The sequence below is a fragment of the Pyrgilauda ruficollis genome, unplaced genomic scaffold, assembly GCF_017590135.1.
Source record: "Pyrgilauda ruficollis isolate IOZ18807 unplaced genomic scaffold, ASM1759013v1 scaffold10, whole genome shotgun sequence".
Classification (NCBI taxonomy): Eukaryota; Metazoa; Chordata; class Aves; order Passeriformes; family Passeridae; genus Pyrgilauda; species Pyrgilauda ruficollis.
Genome location: NW_024508101.1, coordinates 12,181,805 through 12,202,183, shown reverse-complemented (window position 1 = coordinate 12,202,183; position 20,379 = coordinate 12,181,805). Strand labels below are relative to the sequence as shown.

Sequence of the window (20,379 nt, the reverse complement as noted above, 5' to 3'; positions counted from 1 at the left end):
AGTTGCCAAACTTGTACTAGTCTTAGGAACAGTGTGATCACAAGTGAATCCTTATCCATTTAATTCAGCAGCCCCAGAACACCAGAAAAGCACTTTGCATTCTCATAATCTTTACAGTAATCAAATATTGTCTTTTTTTCCTGTGTGTTTTAAAAAAGCACTACCACAACAGAAGAACACACTAATGTTTCAGTCAGGTTGGTGAGCTGTCCAGATTTGTGGTTATGAGTGATTTTCATGTTTAATATTCTGTAAAAATTACAAACCTCATTCTAGCAGAAATAGCAGAGTCTGACAATAACCCTAAGCCCTAAAAGGATGGCTGCACTGAATGGTATAAGCAATACTAGAGCACAGTAAATACAATTTGCAGTATCCCAGGAGGAAGCTCGTACCAGGGTGCGGTAGCACCTGTCTGTGAGAGGAGTGATCACCAGGCGTGGGGAGTTGCCGAGGTATTCATAGGCATATTTCACATTGCAGTTAATGATGCACACACGAACGTTCTCATTCTGCCAATAATAGCGCAGCTGTGCAAGCCACTGAAAGTCTGTTTCACTCTGCACACCTGACAAACAGAATTGACAGCAATCAGAAAAGATAGCTGGATTTTCTATTACGGTTAAATTTAAAACAGCTTTGAAATTATTAATGTTGATGCTTGTAGCCAAATACTCACAAACTCATCTTAGTGCTGTACTGTTTTAGGCAGTAAAATCTGATTGGTTAGTGATTTTTCATTAACTATGTGTTAAGAAAAATGTCTTCAAATATAATTACCACTTCCAATCATTTCCTTGATGACATCTCTAGCATGAACATCAAGAGTAACCAAGGCACCCAGTGTAGTCCTTGTTTGCTTTGACAGTTTTCCTCTCACCAACTCTACAATATCATTAAGTTGAAGCTGAAGTGTATCATAATAACCCTTTAAGCCCTAGGAGACAAAAGGTAAATTTGAAACTGGTTATATCACAGATTCAAGTGATCCAGATTGCTTCATGTTGACTAGATATCTTAACAGAGGTTGCTTATTAAGCTACTGGTTTTATATTGTCATGGTTTTGCATCAACTTCTCTTATGCACAGTTATGCATTTATGTTGCAAAGCTACATTTTAAACTATGATTGCACTAAATAAGAATATTAAAGTACCTGAATGAAAGGTATAAATCACTGTACATAAATTTATGTATGTCAAACACACATGCTCATAATTTTTAAAATTTTATTTTAATTGTAAAAAACCTGTTTGATTAAGCAAAATGCATTTCAGCTGAAATTAAACTCTAAGAAAGATTTTTTTTAAATTATGCATTACACAGTACCTTGGGCCCATCGTGAAGAACTTCATGTACCTCACTTGTCCAGTACATTTGAGACACACACAACACTACCTGGCCAGGCCACTCCAGAACCCAGCGCTTTCTCTCAGTCTCTAGATAAGCCTGAAAGAGTTACATACATCATACGAACACAGTGTCTGGGAATAACTATCACAATCTAATACAGAAGCTTATAATGTAATCCTATTAATATTCCTTGCTGAAGAATACTATTTTCCTATTTGCAGTGCCCAAATGGAGCTTTAAATGCTCTTTCTCCCTTAGGTTCACAATCTTTTTACCCAATAATTTTAAATATTCTTAGAATTATCTTTCCATATTACAGAAATGGTCACAACTTGTTAACTTCATACAAAGAAATATTTTCCGTCTAATGATTTTCTTTCAGGAGGAAGCAAGCATATTACAAGTGTTCTATTTCTAATTAATAAGAAACCTGAACTATTACATCAGATGATATATCCTGTAAAATAGTACTGCTGTGAAACTTTTAGAAGAATTTATCTCCACTGTAATAGGAAAACTACTTGCATCTTATTCAAACTAAACTCCAATGTATATCACTGGCTTATTAAATACATGTCACGTTAACTTGGTCCTGGCCACATGACTTCATCAACTCCTGTGTTGAGGAAGAATTTTAGAAAGCCAAGAGACAGCCACAAAACAAAGACAGGTGCTACAGTTCTTAAATTATCATAAAGCCCATACCATTCTTGATCTGGCAATTACATCACGCACAGTCTTCAGCATAACATCTTCTACTTGAATTAACCACTTCTCCACTGCACCTCGAGCTTCAGAAGTAGAAATGTTTGAAACCAGTTGCACACGCTCGCCTTCAGAACTACACATTCCTTTAATATCCAAATTGCGAAGGAAGTCTAGCTTAGCAATGCCTTCAAAACACTTCTTCAGGTGAGGCTGAACTCTAAGAGGATCTTTAGTCTCCGACAGGATCTCCAACATTTCATCATTAGACAAGAAAAAGAAGCTAAAAAATTAGAAAAAAAAATTACAACTGCATTATCAAGCTATAAGATTGATCTTATTCACAACAAAAAAGCCCCATTCAGAATCTGTGGGTTTTAAATAACCAAAGCTCATCATACCGGGGAAAGAAGAGACGTTTCTTTTCAAGGTAAGCATTAAGCCCTTTCATGATTTTGTCAAGAAGTTCATTACAGGTCTGAAGCTTCTCTGTTAATCCTGGCAAGGAAGTAGCAGCAAGAACCTGTAACAACAAACATGTGCAAACTGTCAGTGATAAATGAACTATTTCAAACAGTATTTCAAACAGAAATTAATCAAATAAGGAACAACATAACTTTGTTTCTAGAAAGCCTAGGGAACTGAAATCGTAGTTCACTGTATATATTCTGAAAACAAAGCATCCCCTCCCCACCCCCCCAAAAAAAAAAAAAAGGCAAGAGAAGCTACTGCTTCCTGTCAGTAATGGATATTTCCCTTACCTTTGGGTCTTCAGCACAAAACTGCATAATCTCTCTCCACAGTCTATCCACAGTCTGAAACTGCCGTCCCTCTTCTGGCATCTGTTGCATAATATCCTCAGAAGAAAAGATGGGTTCCAAATACAGCCACTGTGCCTGCACTTTCAGCCAGTCATCAATATTCTCCTGAATTTTAATCAAGCGGCTTTCCCATTCCTTAATAAATGTTTAAAGAATGTTAACTTGACATTTCCAAGCAAATAATGTTAGAGAACAAATTCAGGAAAGGTAGACATTGTGGTATTCCAGCTCTCAAAGAGAAAACAAAAATCTACCAATAAACAAAATGAAAGAAAAATATTTAGGAGTATGAGTTCTTCCACATATACAGATGGCCAAAGGAGCTCAGAAATTTTTACTTACTTGGAAATTAATTTTCTAAAATGCATTTACCACTTTAGTGCTATGAACTTTCAACAACTTAATTGTTAAGCAATAGCCAGGAGGCTACCAGTGATAAATTCTATTTCAACTCCCCACAGCAAGGGCCCTTTTAGCTGAATGGCAGCAGGGACACAATACCAGAAAAGCCACCTCAGCTCATAGGAGAGATCCAGCAAGTCAGGACAATAGCAGATACACTGGAGCAGGCTGCCTGTAAAGTATGTTCACTGAGCCTGCTTGAGCCTGAACATTTCCCACATAAACCAACAATGAACTAGGGAGGGCAACTGCAGAGCAATTCCACCAGCTTCTCTCCTGTCAATAGCCATGGTGTTAGCACCACAAAGACTACTCTAGCTCTGAAATTCAAAAGCAAGTGTAAAGCACTGCCATCATTGCTCTGAGGCCTGATTAAAAAACACTCTCCCAGCCGTCAAGAACTTCCTTTGCCCTGAGGAAAACATTGTAGTTCAAAATTTGAATCCAAAATTCAATAAATAAATAAATGTTCTTATTAGCAATAATAGAAACATTTTTTCCAGTTATTAAGAAGCAAGGCTAATGGAAATAGTGATTTTGCAAAATATTAGAAAAAATAATCATGTTCCCTTGGTTACACTTGAATTTGAATGGAAGAGAGAATTCCAAAACAGAAATAAGTATAAACTCATATGAACTCAAAAGATTCTTGCTGAAAAAAAATCAATGAAAGCATTTCATTAACAACTCAGTCTAGAAAGTTGTAATACAATCAGTATACCATTGCACTACAGCTATCCCACAAATAAAAATGGTTGAAAAAGTACTCATTGTACCCTTATTTCATTTTCAAATGGTTTAATGAAAGGTGATCCTCTCATTGTCTGAGTTTTCATAATCTGATCATCAAGAAGAGCCTGAATATCATCCACTGAAGACAGAATATGAATACCAGTCTCACGATACACATTTGTGGTGAAGGAAATTGAATCCCAGGTTTCCTTCATGGTATGCAGTGCTTTCTCCAAGGAAAATTCCTATTTAAAAAATAAAATAGCTTGGTCTAGTCACTGAATTGGTTTTTCCAACTCTCTAATTCAATATATAAGCATATCTAGCTGAATAAACTATTTTGCTCTAGCAGCACAAATTAACTACCTGTTATTATTTTTCCTCAGTATATCCTTTTCTTGCACACAGAAAGCAGCACACTTGGGAAATATGGATGATGTCACATGAGATACAAATGCTTACACTCATTACTAACATATAATGGGCCAAAGTCTCACCAAATCTCTTCTGTTGCATAATGGCTGAGACAAATAATGCTGATAAGTCATAAAAGTATTCACTAAGAGACCTGATGTCATATTTGTTACTACCAAATCTCTGTGCTTACCTTGCTTGCAGCTACGCTTATTGTTGTAAACTGTACCAAGTAAGAGGATAGATTCTGCTTTAAGACTTTTCTCAGGGTAGTTCCAGCATCTGGTGTTATATCATATCCTACTATATCTGACATCTGCTGCCAGTGACGTTCTCTCATGCCAGGATTACAAAAGACAACAACAGTGGGAATATGCTCCTAATTCAGAAAAAACATTTATAAGGTTAATATTGTCATATACATTATTTCTTAATTTTTTAACAATCTTTCGTGTGCATTTAAAATTCTGCTACAGTTGATGAAGACCTGAAAATCTTTTCCAAACAGTGCAGATGGCTGCACTTAGTTTTCCATTCAATTTCTAAATAATTCTATTAACTACTGAAGGAGAAATATAAAAAAACTATTACCATAATTTTTCAGTGATGCTAAATTTTGCTTCTGTTAACATAACAGAGTCCCATTTCAAAATTCCCAACTACATCCTTAAATGTTCTTCTGCATCCAAAAATGACTTTTCTCCTGTATGTGTGTACTTGTTACAATTCCAGAAACTTTAAAAAAATTTAAAAAACCAATTTTATTAAAATGAATGGGACAGTAAAATCTGGAAAGGGGGATTCAGAACAGCCTCACTCTATCTCTGACTCTGCATCATCTACATGTACTGAGCCCTGAATTTAGCATTTGTCCCTCAGTATCAGATATCCCTCACATTTTCTTACCTTAAATTCTTTAATCTGATCCAGAACTGAAGAACACATGGTAAGAGTTGGATTGTCCCTCCCAGTTCGCACTGCCTTCTTCTTCTCTGTTGCTGCTTTCTTCAGCTTTTGTTGGAAGAGTCTTAACAGTTTGTACATCTCTCTATAAAATTCATCAGTCTCAGCCTCCATGCTTTCCCCATCTAGTTCCAAAAAGGTCCCATCCATCCATCTGAGAAAAAAACATAAGGTTACAAAACAGAATAGCAAATGTAGCCCACAAAAAATTATCATTCTGTTTTGCAACACATGAGTAGCTATTTAAATTAAAGCAAAGCTCTTCTTCCATATTATTGTTACTCTTTGCAAAATTTTAAAGGCCAGCTAAAAGTGGCTCAACCACATTCTTCTGTGTATTTGTGTAGTTCTCTTAAGTCAGACACATACTGAAACTGAGTAATTGCATGAATGGACAAATAATTAAGTTAAACTCTAGACAGAGATCGACATATGACATTTAAAAATACCCTAGGTCTTGTATTTTCAAACCCCCTATACTTTCAGCCATAGCACATTATAACTTCTGAAGAATGCACGAAATAATAAACAATCTCCCTTAATTTATACACAGAGTACAGTTTTGTGGTAGGATGCAACCACCAAAGAGCAACATAATCATTTGAACCCACCATTGTGGACAGCTGCTAGGTTAAAACCAGTTTTGGTTACAGCCAGATGATGAGCTCTCTGATTGAGCTCATATGTGTGATTCATGGTGTGATTCTTGGGGCTATCCTGTGCAATGCCAGGACTTGGACTTCATGGTCTTTGTGGGCCCTTTCCAGCTTAGGAAATCTGATGATTCTATGATTCCATGATTACATTTTAAAAATAAAAACAAATCAACTTTTTTTCTAGCTAAATTAAAAATAGCAAGCATGATATGTATGTTATATTACCCTTTTACTTTGCTTGTTAATAACATGTTAACAAGAAAACAAATCCATATTCTACATCTGACATGAATGAGACCAGGACAAGCATTTTTCTCACTCTCTCTCTTATAGCATTTAGAGGTGAATTACCTTCTTTCTGTTCGCTGCCATTTCAGTATAAGATTAAAGAGTTTCTGGTATGGTTCTATCTCAGCTCTTAAGTTGTTGAGGAGTGGGAATTCACTTGGTTTCCATCCAAGCAGAGTCTCTTCTTTATTAAGAGCAGCTACTGTTTCATCAGTGTCCTGTATTGTTTTCTGTAAAGTCCTCAGGTCAGTCACATACTGAAATAAAATAATAGTATGTATTGAGAAATAACTAAATTGTGCTCTGAACAGCTCATATCAAAATATAAACTTTCACATTAAAATTTTAGAAAACAAGATTTAAAAACTCGTCTGCTTATTCATGAGTATATAAACTGTGAAGAAACCAGATGAACATTATGAAAAATAAAATTTGTTCTCATTACTGAATTTTAGAGTATTTTCAAAATGTATGGGCTTTAAAACTTACTGTTCCAGGAGGCAGGCACACAATTTTTATGTACGTGGCATATCATATTGGTAACTGGGATTTATTAGCTTATGATTTCTGTTTTGTGCTTTGAAGTGTTTTGTTTTTTAAAAAGCCAGCATTTCTTACTATGCAATATCCTCCAATTAAAGCACAAGACATGCTCTGAAAATTAAAAAATACTGCTAGAAATTAATGAAACTTTGGAGCCAGTGGTCTTCTCTTCACTAGCATAACAATTAAGTTTTGAGGTTTGTAGGAAAAAAGTATCAAATGGCTACCTGTGCTGGTTTTGCATTAATTGATTTGTGGTGAAGAGGGGAAATGAATAAATTATTTTCATGGGTGCACACACTCTTTATGAACTTCTGTTATTGGTACCTATCAGCTAATTCAAGCTTTGTAGCAAACATTCCACAAAATAAAATGTTAAATGCCAGTGACAAACAAAAATGGGAGGGGGACTCAGCTTGATAACTGTAGCAAGAGGATAATAAGTGTTTTAGCTCACATTTGTTACACTGATTCCTTTTAATTACAATTTTTTCCATGATCCCTGTGTATTAAACACATAAAACATTTCTACTGATTTTATACTATTAATCAAACCTGTTGCATGCGATCCAGTTGTGAGTATTCTTCTAATTCTGTCACAGATTTATAAAGCTTGTCTAATTCAACATGCACGTTATCACATTTCTGTTGCACTTCTTGTTCTCGTTCGGCTTTAGACTGCTGGATCAGCTACAAAAGAATTTTTTTCTTTCATGACAAAGGTGATTTTAAGTCCTTTCAATAATTAACATACATACCACCATCTAAACATTTAATGCAAACAGACAAAAAACTAACAATACAGATAAATTATCTTCCTTGTAACAGCTGAAATTTTTTTCTCCTATGTCCCACTTAAGTGTGTGCAACCTCTATACGCTAGCATGGAAGCCTCACCTCAATAGTCAGAGCAGTTAGAACTGCCTCAAAGGCTTCCTTCAGGAATTAGGAAACAGAAAGTAAAGCACTACAGAAAGAAATAGATATTCTCATTTTTGGGATTCAGTATTTTACCGCCAAAAAGGACACCTACAGTTGTTGAAAGCCAATGTTATCACACATGTACCTGTGGCTTTTACATGTACCATGTAAAAGCCAGAAATTCTAGAACATAAGAGCACCTTAAAGCACTGGGTCTGCACACTCAAGGGTTTGTTTTAAGGTACCAAACAAAAAACCAAAGAAGAGAGGAGATTTCCTAAGACAAGGACACCTACTTCCATGCAAAATTTGTGAAGCAGACAAACAGAATTTCACCAAAGGATGAACCAATCTTTTCATTTTGCACTAGAGTAAGAACAGACTCATTTCTGAAAGTATACAATGCAAATACACAAACTCATGAAAATGATGTGAAACTGTTCCTGTCCTCAACCTCTAGCACAATGCAAGTCACTTGATGGCCAGCTACAGGGTCCCACTGCTGAGGGATTCTCACTAAGTAGTGAGATTCACTCTGTACTAGCATTTTCATTAAAAGGAATTAGAACAAGCATCATGGACTCTTGGTGTAGAAGTAGAAAATTAATTTTACTGATTTTTTGGGGGGGATTAAAAGAATAATTTGCTTGCATGGGGATAACATGCAAGCAAAGTATTTTATAGACATAGCAGTCTCCCAAGCTGGGTATCTTTTCAGTCAGAGGCATAATTACTACCCTTGGACATACACCTTAGTATCTAAACAAAAATTATTAAAGGAGAAATCCTTACTTGTAATATTTAAAAGACACAGATTTTTTAAAATGTTGATTATTCTTTAAAAATCTTAGAAGAAATTATTAAATCTGTGCTAAATTACTACAGAGAGGCAAGAGAACAATAAAAGGCTTGACTTACTGTGTCATAGACAGAGACAAAGCATGCTAAGCAAGATGAATACAGGTGGTGGAAGAAAAGTAATCTACAGTCACACAGAGAAAAAGAGATGTTCCATATTTTCTATTAATGATTGCTAGAAAACATTGTTCCCCCTGTTCTTTAACAGAACAAAATACCCTTTTAACTAAATGACTTCCTGTCCAGACACTCAGTCTTATTAAGGGCCTGACAGTTACATTTTCAGTACAAGACAAGTACAGTGTAGTGAATTTTCATCTGCCTGTGTCTTACCTAGTACTGACCACAAACATATCAGGATAATAAGACTTGCTAAAGCTTTTAAGTTACAGTGACAGTTTTAAAATTTAGCCAAAAAAAGCCCACTTTTGTCACAAAAATCGGGAAATATGTTATTCATGCCTGTCTAAATTAGTATGGTTCATGTTATATGTGCATGTACATTTAGCCTGCTGAGGAAATAATAGCGCAAGTAAAGTGAGAAGTCTAACAAGCCAAAATATACCATAAACCAAGAAAACGCTCTTACAATATCATGTTCTTTAAAAATGAGGTTAATCTTCTTTGGCCAAAATATAGCTGTTGAATTTAGTTCAAGGTCTTCAGGAGTAAAAGGATAAACATCTATCAAGTAACTCATTTGCCGACAGCACTCCTACAAAGAGAGAGTTCACAAAACTTTAGGTATGATAGATCTGTTTAAAATATAGGTCAGGACAATATTATCGACAAAGACACAATAAAAATCTACATTTAATGAACTTTTCAGAATTCAGAGCTCCTTCAGCCAATTGAATATTAACATTCAAAATATATGTGTAACATTTTTCAAATCCCTGCCCTGATCATGAGCTTGTTTTTCTAAATACAACTCCTATGTTCTGTAAATCTATATGCAGAAATTCTAATGTTATTAAGAACATACATAACTTCTGCAGATATAAACATAACACATTTATAGACCTCTTAGCATCAGAAAATCTGATACATATTCACAAACACATGCACAAACTACTCCTAATGTAACATCATCTATATTCTGCAGAAAGAGTAAATTGCTTCTCATGTGTTCAAAGTCTGCTGACTGTTTTTACACATAAAATGTTCTTTATACTGTCTGTTACATTTTCACAAATAGATTTTTAAGCAGTCCTGAAGTAAGTCTCCAAGTACAAAAAATGAACTGAGTGATTTATTAGAAGCTGCATGTCCTCAAAGATGCGCAGAACACATAGGAATGGGAACAAGAAGCAAATGCATATGGCAAATAATAAACTGGACTTCCCACTTCTGTCTGAAGAAATACTGAGTTTATTCACACAGGCAGAAAAAAGTCTGCACTCTGGAATGAATTCTTTATTTGTATAGGTCAGCATGTCTAATAAAAGATCAAGAATTAAAGGATAGTCTTTTACCTTACTTCTTCGCACCAGGTCCTGAAAATCTTTGGTTTTTATTTGTTTCATGTATTCCATTATTTCTACCATTTCTTCTGTTGACTCAGGAACTTTTGATGCACTTTCCTTAATGGCTTCACATTCGCTGCATATTCTATAGTTTTATTTTACATAAATTACCAACATTTTAAGGTGTTAGTTTGACTGGTTTCAAGCTCAGCTTTAATGCAATTAAAAATTCAAATTACTTCTTTAAGTATTCTCCCCTCACAAATTCCATTATTTATGAAAGTAGAAGGGGAATACATCCAAGTCAGTCTAGACAAATACTGGTTTCTGACTGGCAATAATTGCTTTGTTTGGATTTTGGGGTATTCTTCTCAAATAAATGTTTTAGTAATCTGTTGTTACTAAAAGAACTTCAGCAAACTATCTTTAGTGTACACACAAACACTTTCCTAGTAAATATTGTCTCACTTCGGTAATGTGGAATCACTATAAAACTTGGCCATAATTATTCATTTTAACTAAAAAATGTAGCAAGAGTTTCCCCATGACTTAATCCATACCTGCAAATTAACCTCTTGTTTAACTAAACTGATATCCTGTCAGTTCACCCAAATAGAAGATCAAGGGGACGTGGTGGGTATAATTTTTCTCAGTTTTAATAAGGCTTTTGATACTGTCCTTCACAGAATCCTTCTAGAAAAGTTGTCCAGGTGTGGGATGGTATGTTCATGGAGTGCTGGGTGAAGAACTGGTGAAGCACAGAGCTCAAAGGGTTGTAGCAAAAAGGCTGGCGACTGTTACCGGCAGTGTTCCTCAGGATTCACTGCTGGGCCAGGTCTGTTCAATGTATTTATCACTCATTTTGATGCAAGAGTTGGATGCACCATCAGCAAGTTTGCTCATCATACAACTGTGAGGTGCTGCTGACTCCCTTGAAGGATGGGACACTTTGCAGAATTAAACATTTGACTATGATTAAGAGGATGCAAGGCAATGAGTTGAAATGCCAGATGCCGCACCCAGGATGGAGTAACACTCAGCACAAATACAAGTTGAGAGCAGCCCTGCTGAGGTATCTATCAAGTAATAAGAGAGTCTAACTTTGACAGTGCAGTAATACTGTAATTCACACATAAATCCAGAACAATAATAAAGTTCTTGGATCTTCAATCTTTCATCTTTTAGCTCCTCCATTATCCAAGTCTATACTAATATGTTCTACCTTTTTTTGAGACTAAAACAGCAGAAAAAATACAACAGCCTGTGCAAACTGCATTAGATTGTTAGTTAGCCAAGAACCTTAAGTAAACAAAATATGGTATATTTGCATTTCTTCTACATGTTTCTGCTATGCATTTAACACATAGAGCATTCACAAGCAGAAAAATTCTACTTACCTTTCATTTTCCTCTCTGTAATCTGTAAATATTTTGTCCATTAGCATTTTTGTGAAGTTGCTTGCACAATTAGCCAAACCTTGCTTTAAATCCTCACAATTCAAACAGATCATAGGGAAATAAATCACCTCTGGCAAACTCATTATTTCCTTCTTGAGGGTGAAAAATTCATCTATGAACTTCAGAAAAACATTAGACTTTACACTTCAGAGCTGTTGTTTAAATACTTGGCTACATGAGTAAGTATTAGACACTGAAGAAAATAAGTAATGTTTTCTTCTATTTACCATAGATTTTTAGGGAAAAAAACAGTTACATTGTAGGTAATCCATATATTTTTAGCTAAAGGCTAAGCACCTGTTACCCTCTGTTACCTTCTCATTATTGCTGCATGTATAGTAAAAATTATTTATAAAGTATAGAATTAAAACTTACAGCAGTGTATTCATCAAAACTGGGTTGTTCTGCTATAAATCTGTTTATCCGTTCCTCTGCAGTTCCATCTGCAAGCCAGCCATAACTTTCAACTACAATTAATTACAACATATTTATATTACTAAAATGAATATGCCACACAGCAAGCTACTTATTAAAAAGAAGTGACACAGCTATTTACACACTCTTCTATCACTTACCATAGCCTTTAAAATGTTGCTTTGGGCCTTCTAAGTTGTCTCTGATAGATTTTTCCAGAGTGGATTTGGCCCATTGTACGGTGTGAGCAGGAAGCTCAGCATCCAGAGTTGCAGTGCCACCCGTCAGCCAAGCATGTACCGTTTGGAAATTCTAAGAGCAGTGCAAGTGTTGATTATTTAAATTTTAAAAAGCAGAACAAGGATACATATACTTTAAAAGTAAGTTGCAATCTCCAGAAGACACAATCACAAAAGTATGAGACCCTAACCATGACCAAGTTCACATGCTTTATACACATGTAGAACGACTTTTCCTGAAGCAAAGAGCTGAACATGAAATATGTAAAGGAAAACAAAAACTTACCCAACCCTGCATAAAATTAAATTATATGCAAATACAGAAAACCAACTCCAAAACACTTCTCTGAAAGTACCACCCCACCACATGTAACTAATGACCAATACTCAGTTCACATCTAAAGCCCTCAGAAAGGCTCTCTTCCCTGGAACTATAGACAGGTTCCCAAGACATCAATCTTTTGATGTTGTATATAATAGTTTTTAGAGATTTGAGTATTTTCTTTTTCTTAGAAAGAAAAGCATTATCAACTCTAATTTTCCTTGTGTTTCTCTCGAGATCTTAACTTTAATTAAAATTTATTGTAAATCATCACACATATAATAAAGATGTTATTATAATTGCAGACCCAAAGAGCAAACTAAAACAACCAATAGCAAGTGCACCAAGTTTTTATAAACAAGGAGTTACAAAATTACTTCAGAGCCTGGAGTGTCACTGGGCATCAAGATTCATTATGTGGCCTGTAGAATCATTGTGGAAAATAAATACAATTTGCATTCTGATCCCATTGCCAGGGTAGTCAGACCCATAAATCACAAGTATTTTCATATACCGAACATCTTAACAATTACATAATTAAATAAAACAAAAGCACACCTGAAGAGTCTGTCCTATACAATCTACTACAAAGAGAATTGCTTCTTCTAAGTCTTGTAAGCTTGGATAAAACTCCATTCTATTTTCATCAAAAGTCAAGTCCATCTTAAATATAGGCAGACGTCTTCTGTCTTCAGGATCAAAAAGTTTCACAAAAACTTCAGTTGTTCTTTGCAGTAATTCTTTCAGCTAGGTAATAATACAGATCACCTATTAGTTCACATAAAAAGGGCTCAACTTGTTTTCCACTCATCCAGTAAGCCAGGATTTCCATTCATTTTAGCACTTCCGGCCTGATTTATGGATAACTGAAGCAATGTGAATTTTTCTAATAATTCTAATTAGAAATCAGTTCTAATTTTTCTAGTGGTTATTATTCTCAACCCATAAATGATGAAAACTAATGAACAAGTAAACATTTCAGTAAAGTCCATGCATCTATTTTTGCTACAAAAATAAGCCTATTACTAATACATGTATGTAGAAATGAAATATCTTGAAAGCATTTTCCTTTGATTAGACTATTGTTCCATTATTTTTCTACAAAGCAAGTAATGTTTTAATCCCATTAAGTTAATCACGGGAGGAAAGATATTTACCTGATTAGACAAAAGCACAGCCACACAGTTATAAAAAGAGTCAAGCTGATCCAACTTTACACCATCCAAGGCTTCGGACTGAGTGAAGAGACCGGTAACTCTTTGGTACCACGTACTCATGATCTTGTCTTCTGCTTTAGAACAACTTAGAGATGCGTCAGCTTTAAAAGATTTACAGTCAACTGGTCCTTTCATTCTAGAAAAGAAAGTTACAGCCAACTTTATAAACAAAATTTAAACAAACCAAAATGGAGTAAGGTAACAATACAAACTTTTGTATTACAAACCTAGCCTTTCTCTAGCAGGAAGCACAGTGGGAACTTACACATTGCTTCAGTAGACTAAAAGGAAACAAAAAGCCTGCCTCAAACTCCAGGATATGCAGAACAATTATCAGAAAAAATAATGAGGAAAAATATTTTTTAAATTATCTTTTTGAAAACTATGAAAATTTAAAGTTCCAAGATTAAACAGAAAATTCAACTTCTGAAAACGAGCAAGAAGTCTGATCTTCAAGGTTAGCACAGAATTTTCTACAGGTGATAATACTACTAGAAGCTGATTTTTCAAATACTACTTTAAACAGATTTCTATGGAAATTAAGCATTAAGAGTAAGTGAATAATGGGGAGAACCTTACAAAATTAAAGGCAAAATACAACCCAAAAGGTCTGATATTACCAACAACTTGAACAACAATAAAATACATAACAGAGAAGAAAAGTCACATGTCATAACACAGAGTAACTGAACCACAGTACATTAAAATAGTGCATCAAAGCAATTTTCTACAATAAATAATAGAACTGAACAAGCTCATCTTTGCCAGCTTCAAAAACCTATGGGTCAATAATTCAGCAGAACAGACGTTACCTGGAACTAGAGAAATCCACTACAAGAAAGTCAAAGAATGCTGTATAACCAAAATCCAGTAGTGTTTTCATTGTGGGGTGAAGAATACGTAAGGTGGAAATGATTTGGTTTTTTGCTTTGACATAACTGTTATGCCACGTACTAGAAAAGTCCAGGCCTCTAAAAAACAAAAACCATTAAAAAGCCACCAAAACAAATAAGCAAACAAAAATTAAGAGCTCAAGCACTACTCGAATAAAGTACTGATACATAAAAGATAGTATTCAAAAGATTATTCCCTAGTGTGAATACTTAATTAAATGCCACACACATGTCCTCACTACCATGCAGTGGAAATCATATAGATACTCTGATGCTTTGTCATCCATGGTATTTTCAGATCACCTCCCCTTACAGAAGCCCATTCAATATAAAATCCTAACTTCATCAACTACTATCAGGAAGCATTTATCAACAGATTTTGATAGCATACACTCTGATGCATCAGCCAATTGTGCAATTTGGGTATTTCTATTCTGTCTACCTAAATTCCTCTGTCATGATGGGAGGGCATAATGGATTTGCCTTCAGTCTCAAGGTTTCATCTCATAAAACCAAAATCACATAAAACCTTGGCATTATATGCAGTTTTAGGATGTCAAAGTACTGCACAATGCTGCTATCTGACAGAAAACTGCCCCATACACACACAGTTTGTTCTAGAGGCAGCTGCATTGTGACTTCAGTGTCTGAGCACTCAGAGCCAGGTTTAATTTGCAGTCATGAGTGCTGCTCTACATAACTATAACAGTAATAAAATACTGTCAATGCTAAAACTTTGGAGAGCATTCAGATAAGAGATGTTCAAATGCCAAATCCTCTACAGAGATTTAAAAATGTCCCAGTAAGGGGCTCCAGAATTAATCTTGTACCATAACTCTGTCCACGCAGCTCAACAAGAATGTCCCTCATGTAACTCAGCGTGTTTTGCCAGTGAGTTATTTGCTAACTTAATCCACTCACAGAGGTAATAAAGGCAAAGGTGCCTCCTCTTCCAGCTTATCAAGTTCTCTTATGTCTGGTTTAACAAGAGCTCTTCTCACTAAAAAAAAATACATGAACAGCAGAAGAAAATTAGGCCATATTCAATAGTCACTGTACTTCCTTGAACCAAGCACATAGCAGAATGAAAAAGTAATTGTGTCACCCTAGTCTGCAAAACACATTCTCCCAGAGGTAACTGAAAATCAACAGCTTCTGCTGAATTTTTATACATATTTGGGCGCCTTGATTCCAATTCTGGCTCCTGTTCCTGAAGGTTTTCAGATGGGTTTCCATTTAAATAATTGAATACTTATGCAATTTCTTTGCTGAGGGGATGGTCAGTGACAGCAGCAGGCTCCGGAGGGAGGTGGCCACAGCACCAGTCCTGCCAAAGTGCAAGGAGCACCTGGACAGTGCTCGCAGTTGTATGGTTGAGTTTCAGAGAGCCCTGCAAGGAGCTGTACTCTAATCCTTTTGGATCCCTTCCAACTTGATGTAATTTATGATTGAAAGAATTCATGGCAACTTTGTTACATAATTACAGTGAGGTACTATAATTATGCCACTGATGACATTACAAAGAAGTTAGTCCAATGTTAAATTTATTTTTTAATCTACATTTTTAAAAAGATCAGCCATTCACTAAAATATTAACAAAACTGGGCCCAATTTCAGATTCTGATTACTACAAATGTAAATAAATTAATACATGATTTCAAGGGAAAACACTTTCAAAATTCCAGTTCATGACTCTTTTTAAAAGGTTTTAAAATTGAAGTGACTTGTATGATATCTGAAAACAGTAATTATCTTTGCAGGTTTTTATTGTGAGCTTCCTCCTGCACCAAAAGCACCATCAGAAAACTCATGAATGATTTGTGAATAAACAGGTTAAAAAAGCTGCTGTTCCTGAAGAGGCAGAAAGAATGACTAGTACATTAAAAGTTTCTCTTTCCTTTAACAGTAAATAGCAAGACATTCTTGCTTCAAATTAACTAAATAGGTTAAAGACATAATGAAATAACTACATCAGCAATCGACCTTTTTGACATGAGGTCTGCAGTTGTCTTTGTCTTTGGTTGAGCTGTACTTTCAGCTGGTTAACTTTTTACTGGTTCAAATAAAATAAGCAAGTTTTGCCTTAAACATTATGGCCAACACACACTTGATAAGGCAGGAAAAGCTAAATCAGTAGCTGATTACAAAGATCCTGCCTGGCTGAAAGAACAAACCAGAAAAATTGTTTTAAACACGAGAACATGGAGTTTATAATATATATACTAACACTAATATAAGTGCTGAGTAACCTGTAGTACTTACACAAACATCTTTGCATGCTTTTTTCATAATCCCTTACTATCTCCTTTAAAAGGTCTTCAGTGAGCAGCTGTCTATCTTTGCCCTCCATAAGTGACGGTGGCACCATGGCAAGCATGGACCTGAGCCACTGCTGCTGGATGGGAACCATTGGACTACTCAGCACACAATTCTTCAAAAAGAGGTAGTCTGCCTGGAAGGACAAGATTTTCAGAGGTCTAATAACTGCCTATGTATGTATTTTTGTGTTAGGCTTGGCAAAAGTCTCTTTTTATTCATAATTTCTTAATTTCAAATTTTCTTAATTTCCTTAAAGGCAGGGTATTTAATCTAATCTTTTCAGTATTCACTGACTAATACCTTAAAAACTGCCTTGTGGTTGGTAACATGGTCTCTCTGTCTTCATGTTTAAATATAAAATATTGTACTTGTCAGTATGGCATTTTCCTTGGTCCTCTGCTGAAGTTTATGGCTAACAATAAAATACTTCAAGGTTAAGGTTATTGTTCTTTGGACAAACATTTATCTGGCAAAAAGTGTGGACAAACATCCTCCATAAGGGGAGTGGGTCTTGGCCAAAGAAATAGGTATTTCTGCTTTTGATTGACAATTTTGTTACAAAATCTCTACTCAAATAACGAGTTTGCCTAACAACTCGGCAAAACTGGTGTTGCCCTAGGCTATTTAATATGAATATTTCAATACTAATTTGAGTTTCAACTGGCTCCCAGAGATGAAGTCTTACTTTAAAAGCTATACACAAATTTGAAGTTTAGTGCATGTTAAGGGAACAATGTCAAAGACTACTTTTTGTACAGGCTAAGGTACAACATGACCTCAACTGACAAAAAATCCTGAAGCCTGTTAGGTTTTTTCCCTAAATAATGATATTTAACTAAGGGTAAATTAGTTACCCTTGTTATTACTAGTTACCCTAGTTATTGATAGATGCTCTTTCTAAAACAGAAAAATACTTTCCCTCTACAGGACCAAGAGACAAGATTCCTATTTTGTTCTGATTCCATTTTCCCTCACCAAGACTACTTCTTCTTGTTTAATAACAATAATTTTGCATTACATACTCAACTTCTCTTAATAGGGGCCATTCACTCTTCTACGCCAAAAAAAGCAAATGAAAGAATTTAACTCACCCTTAGTTGGCTTTCATTGTCCATCTGTATAAAAAGAAATGGAAAATTGTTATATATGAAGAATATACAAACAAAAATACTGGAAATATAAAATTTAGCAAATATTATTCCTAAACAAAGACTTTATTCTACAGATATACAGGCATACCTTTCAATTGGATTACCTGAGTATATAAATACACTTATGAATTACTGAGGAGCAAAACAAGTATCTTGAAGTAAATTCTAAGAAGGAAAAAAAATGTCCCAATAACAAAGAACTAAACAGGAAACACTTAATAAAGAAATACTTTCTCACAGTGGAAGGCAGTTCTGTGATAGGAGGTGCAGCATCTCTCTCATCTCTTTCATCCATGTTACTGTAATAGACTTCAAGAGCTTGATCAATTCTAAAGTAAACCAGAGCATCAGAAGTGCAGAAAAACTACAAATAATACAATGAAAATAATGCTAGCACTTTAATTGATGCAACCTATTTTTTCATCTTGATCACTAAATCTCACTATATGAAACAAACACTGTTATTTGTCAAATATCAAATGTGCAATGTCTCTTTCACTTAAATTTCAACATGTCTTGAATTACATGAAACTCACAGTAACTGATTAATCATCTTTTGCTCCTCCTTGCCTTTGTGATATGCCAACAGTTTCTTCTGTGATGGTGACTTTTCAGGTATCACTGGTGGAGGTAAACCAGGGGGACGAAACAAAGTTCTCAAAGTCCGTTTACTGGAAGTTGCTTCATCTGAGTGCTCCATCTAAAATCATAACAAAATCAAAATTCTAGAACACAATCCTGTCCAGAAAGGAGTTTAACACATGCATCTATTAAGTAGAATGTACATAAGGCATAAAATGAGGTCACCTCAGGGATCTCCACAGTTCAGGTATAATAGTTGTATCAAAAAAGAGTGCAATAGTTTATATGATAAAATGGCAAAGTTCAAGGGAAAGTGTGTACATACAGAGCCTGTCATAAGAAGGGAAAAAATAAGGAAAAAAAAAAAAAAGAGAATGGAAGAAAGAGAGAGAGAGAGAAAAAAAAAAAACAGGACAAATTTGCGTTCTGCGAGTGAGCTAAGGTTCAGCTAAAAGATCATTCTTCTATGGAGGCTTAATCGCCTGAGTGGGGCTATTCCAAAGACTGATGGTCGGGTTCCCCTGGAAACACGATGCACAAACTCACCACCGCATTTCAACAGCTTCCCACACGGGAGCAGAAAGCTGAAGCTACTTCCTAAATCAGTGGTACGTCCTAAAAACGGACCAAACGGGGGATGGTGGATGCACCAAAGGACACAAAGGACTCAACCACGGCCGGCCGGGACACCGCCTGTTCCCGGGGCCCCGCAGCCCCGCCGCTCTCAGCTCTCCCGGCGCCGCGGCCCCGGCTCGGCACAACAGCGCGGTTGCCCCGGAGCCGAGGGCGCGGCCCGGCCCGGGAGGGGTGCTCGGGGCTCTGCCCGGCCGAGAGCAGTGCCTCTCGTTATGAAAAAGAAAAAAAGGAAAAGAAAAAGAAACTTAGAAAAAGCTTACCTTGACCGTCCCGGTCTTCCACAGGGCTGGCACAGACCGAGCGAGTCAGAAAGTCCCTCTGCTCCAGCCTCTGCCTGCACCAAGCAGATCACAGCAATAATGCTTGAGAAATTAGAAATATAATACCCTCAAGCATCAGGTGGCTATTGCTTTTGCTAAGCTTTTGCTTTTTGTACATTTATAAATGGAAATTTTAAGGAACTACACAGATTTGCTACCCCCCTGCCCACACTTGACACAAGAGGCTTTAAAACCCTAATTTTGTGTCTGTGTGGGCAGAACCCCACGCGCAGAGGCTGAGGGAGCAGCGGGAGGAAATTTTATGGTTGTTTTACGAAGTCCTGGACACCTTCCTATCGTGTGTCTCACTGCCCGGACTGTTCAGCATGAGGTTTCAACCCAGACATGAAATGTTTTCTCACGAACAGAACACAAACCCAAACTCTTGACGTTAAAGGATTTATCCACAGGCAATTAGCATCGGGGCGTTATGAGGGAGACCCGCCCACGCCTCGAACGTCTGTTCGAGGCCAGGAAGCTGCGCCGAGTAGAGGGGGTTTCGCTGCTGAGGGAGCAGAACGCGCTGGTTCTCCGGTCGGCCTGACTCACGCCGTGCCAGCGGGTTAACGGCGGGGCACGGGCACGGGCGCGGGCACGGGCACAGGAGCGAGAGTACGGCCCGGAGCGGGGCGCGGGGCACCGGGAGGGGGCGCTGCCTCACGGCCAGCGGCGCGAGCCCGCCCCCTTCCCGCCTCCCGCGCGACCCCG

General features: G+C 36.5%; 1 protein-coding gene across 1 annotated transcript in view; it reads right to left on the bottom strand.

Annotated features, from left to right (window-relative positions):
* The window catches only part of DNAH12 (dynein axonemal heavy chain 12), a 60,518-nt gene extending 40,819 nt beyond the window's left edge, over positions 1–19,699 (bottom strand). The window contains exons 1-25 of the mRNA XM_041462480.1: positions 19,612–19,699; positions 18,670–18,833; positions 18,364–18,462; positions 18,074–18,152; positions 16,926–17,115; positions 15,585–15,663; positions 14,583–14,741; positions 13,711–13,906; positions 13,112–13,300; positions 12,154–12,304; positions 11,954–12,045; positions 11,519–11,697; positions 10,131–10,266; positions 9,245–9,370; positions 7,432–7,566; positions 6,397–6,590; positions 5,333–5,543; positions 4,620–4,805; positions 4,057–4,257; positions 2,819–3,013; positions 2,459–2,580; positions 2,058–2,340; positions 1,329–1,448; positions 781–937; positions 396–568 (exon numbers count right to left, since the gene is read on the bottom strand). Coding sequence (XP_041318414.1) covers positions 396–568; positions 781–937; positions 1,329–1,448; positions 2,058–2,340; positions 2,459–2,580; positions 2,819–3,013; positions 4,057–4,257; positions 4,620–4,805; positions 5,333–5,543; positions 6,397–6,590; positions 7,432–7,566; positions 9,245–9,370; positions 10,131–10,266; positions 11,519–11,697; positions 11,954–12,045; positions 12,154–12,304; positions 13,112–13,300; positions 13,711–13,906; positions 14,583–14,741; positions 15,585–15,663; positions 16,926–17,115; positions 18,074–18,152; positions 18,364–18,462; positions 18,670–18,833 — 3,816 coding nt within the window. The 5' untranslated portion in view covers positions 19,612–19,699. The remainder of the gene's footprint in view (positions 1–395; positions 569–780; positions 938–1,328; positions 1,449–2,057; positions 2,341–2,458; positions 2,581–2,818; positions 3,014–4,056; positions 4,258–4,619; positions 4,806–5,332; positions 5,544–6,396; positions 6,591–7,431; positions 7,567–9,244; positions 9,371–10,130; positions 10,267–11,518; positions 11,698–11,953; positions 12,046–12,153; positions 12,305–13,111; positions 13,301–13,710; positions 13,907–14,582; positions 14,742–15,584; positions 15,664–16,925; positions 17,116–18,073; positions 18,153–18,363; positions 18,463–18,669; positions 18,834–19,611) is intronic.
* Positions 19,700–20,379: the final 680 nt, after the last annotated feature.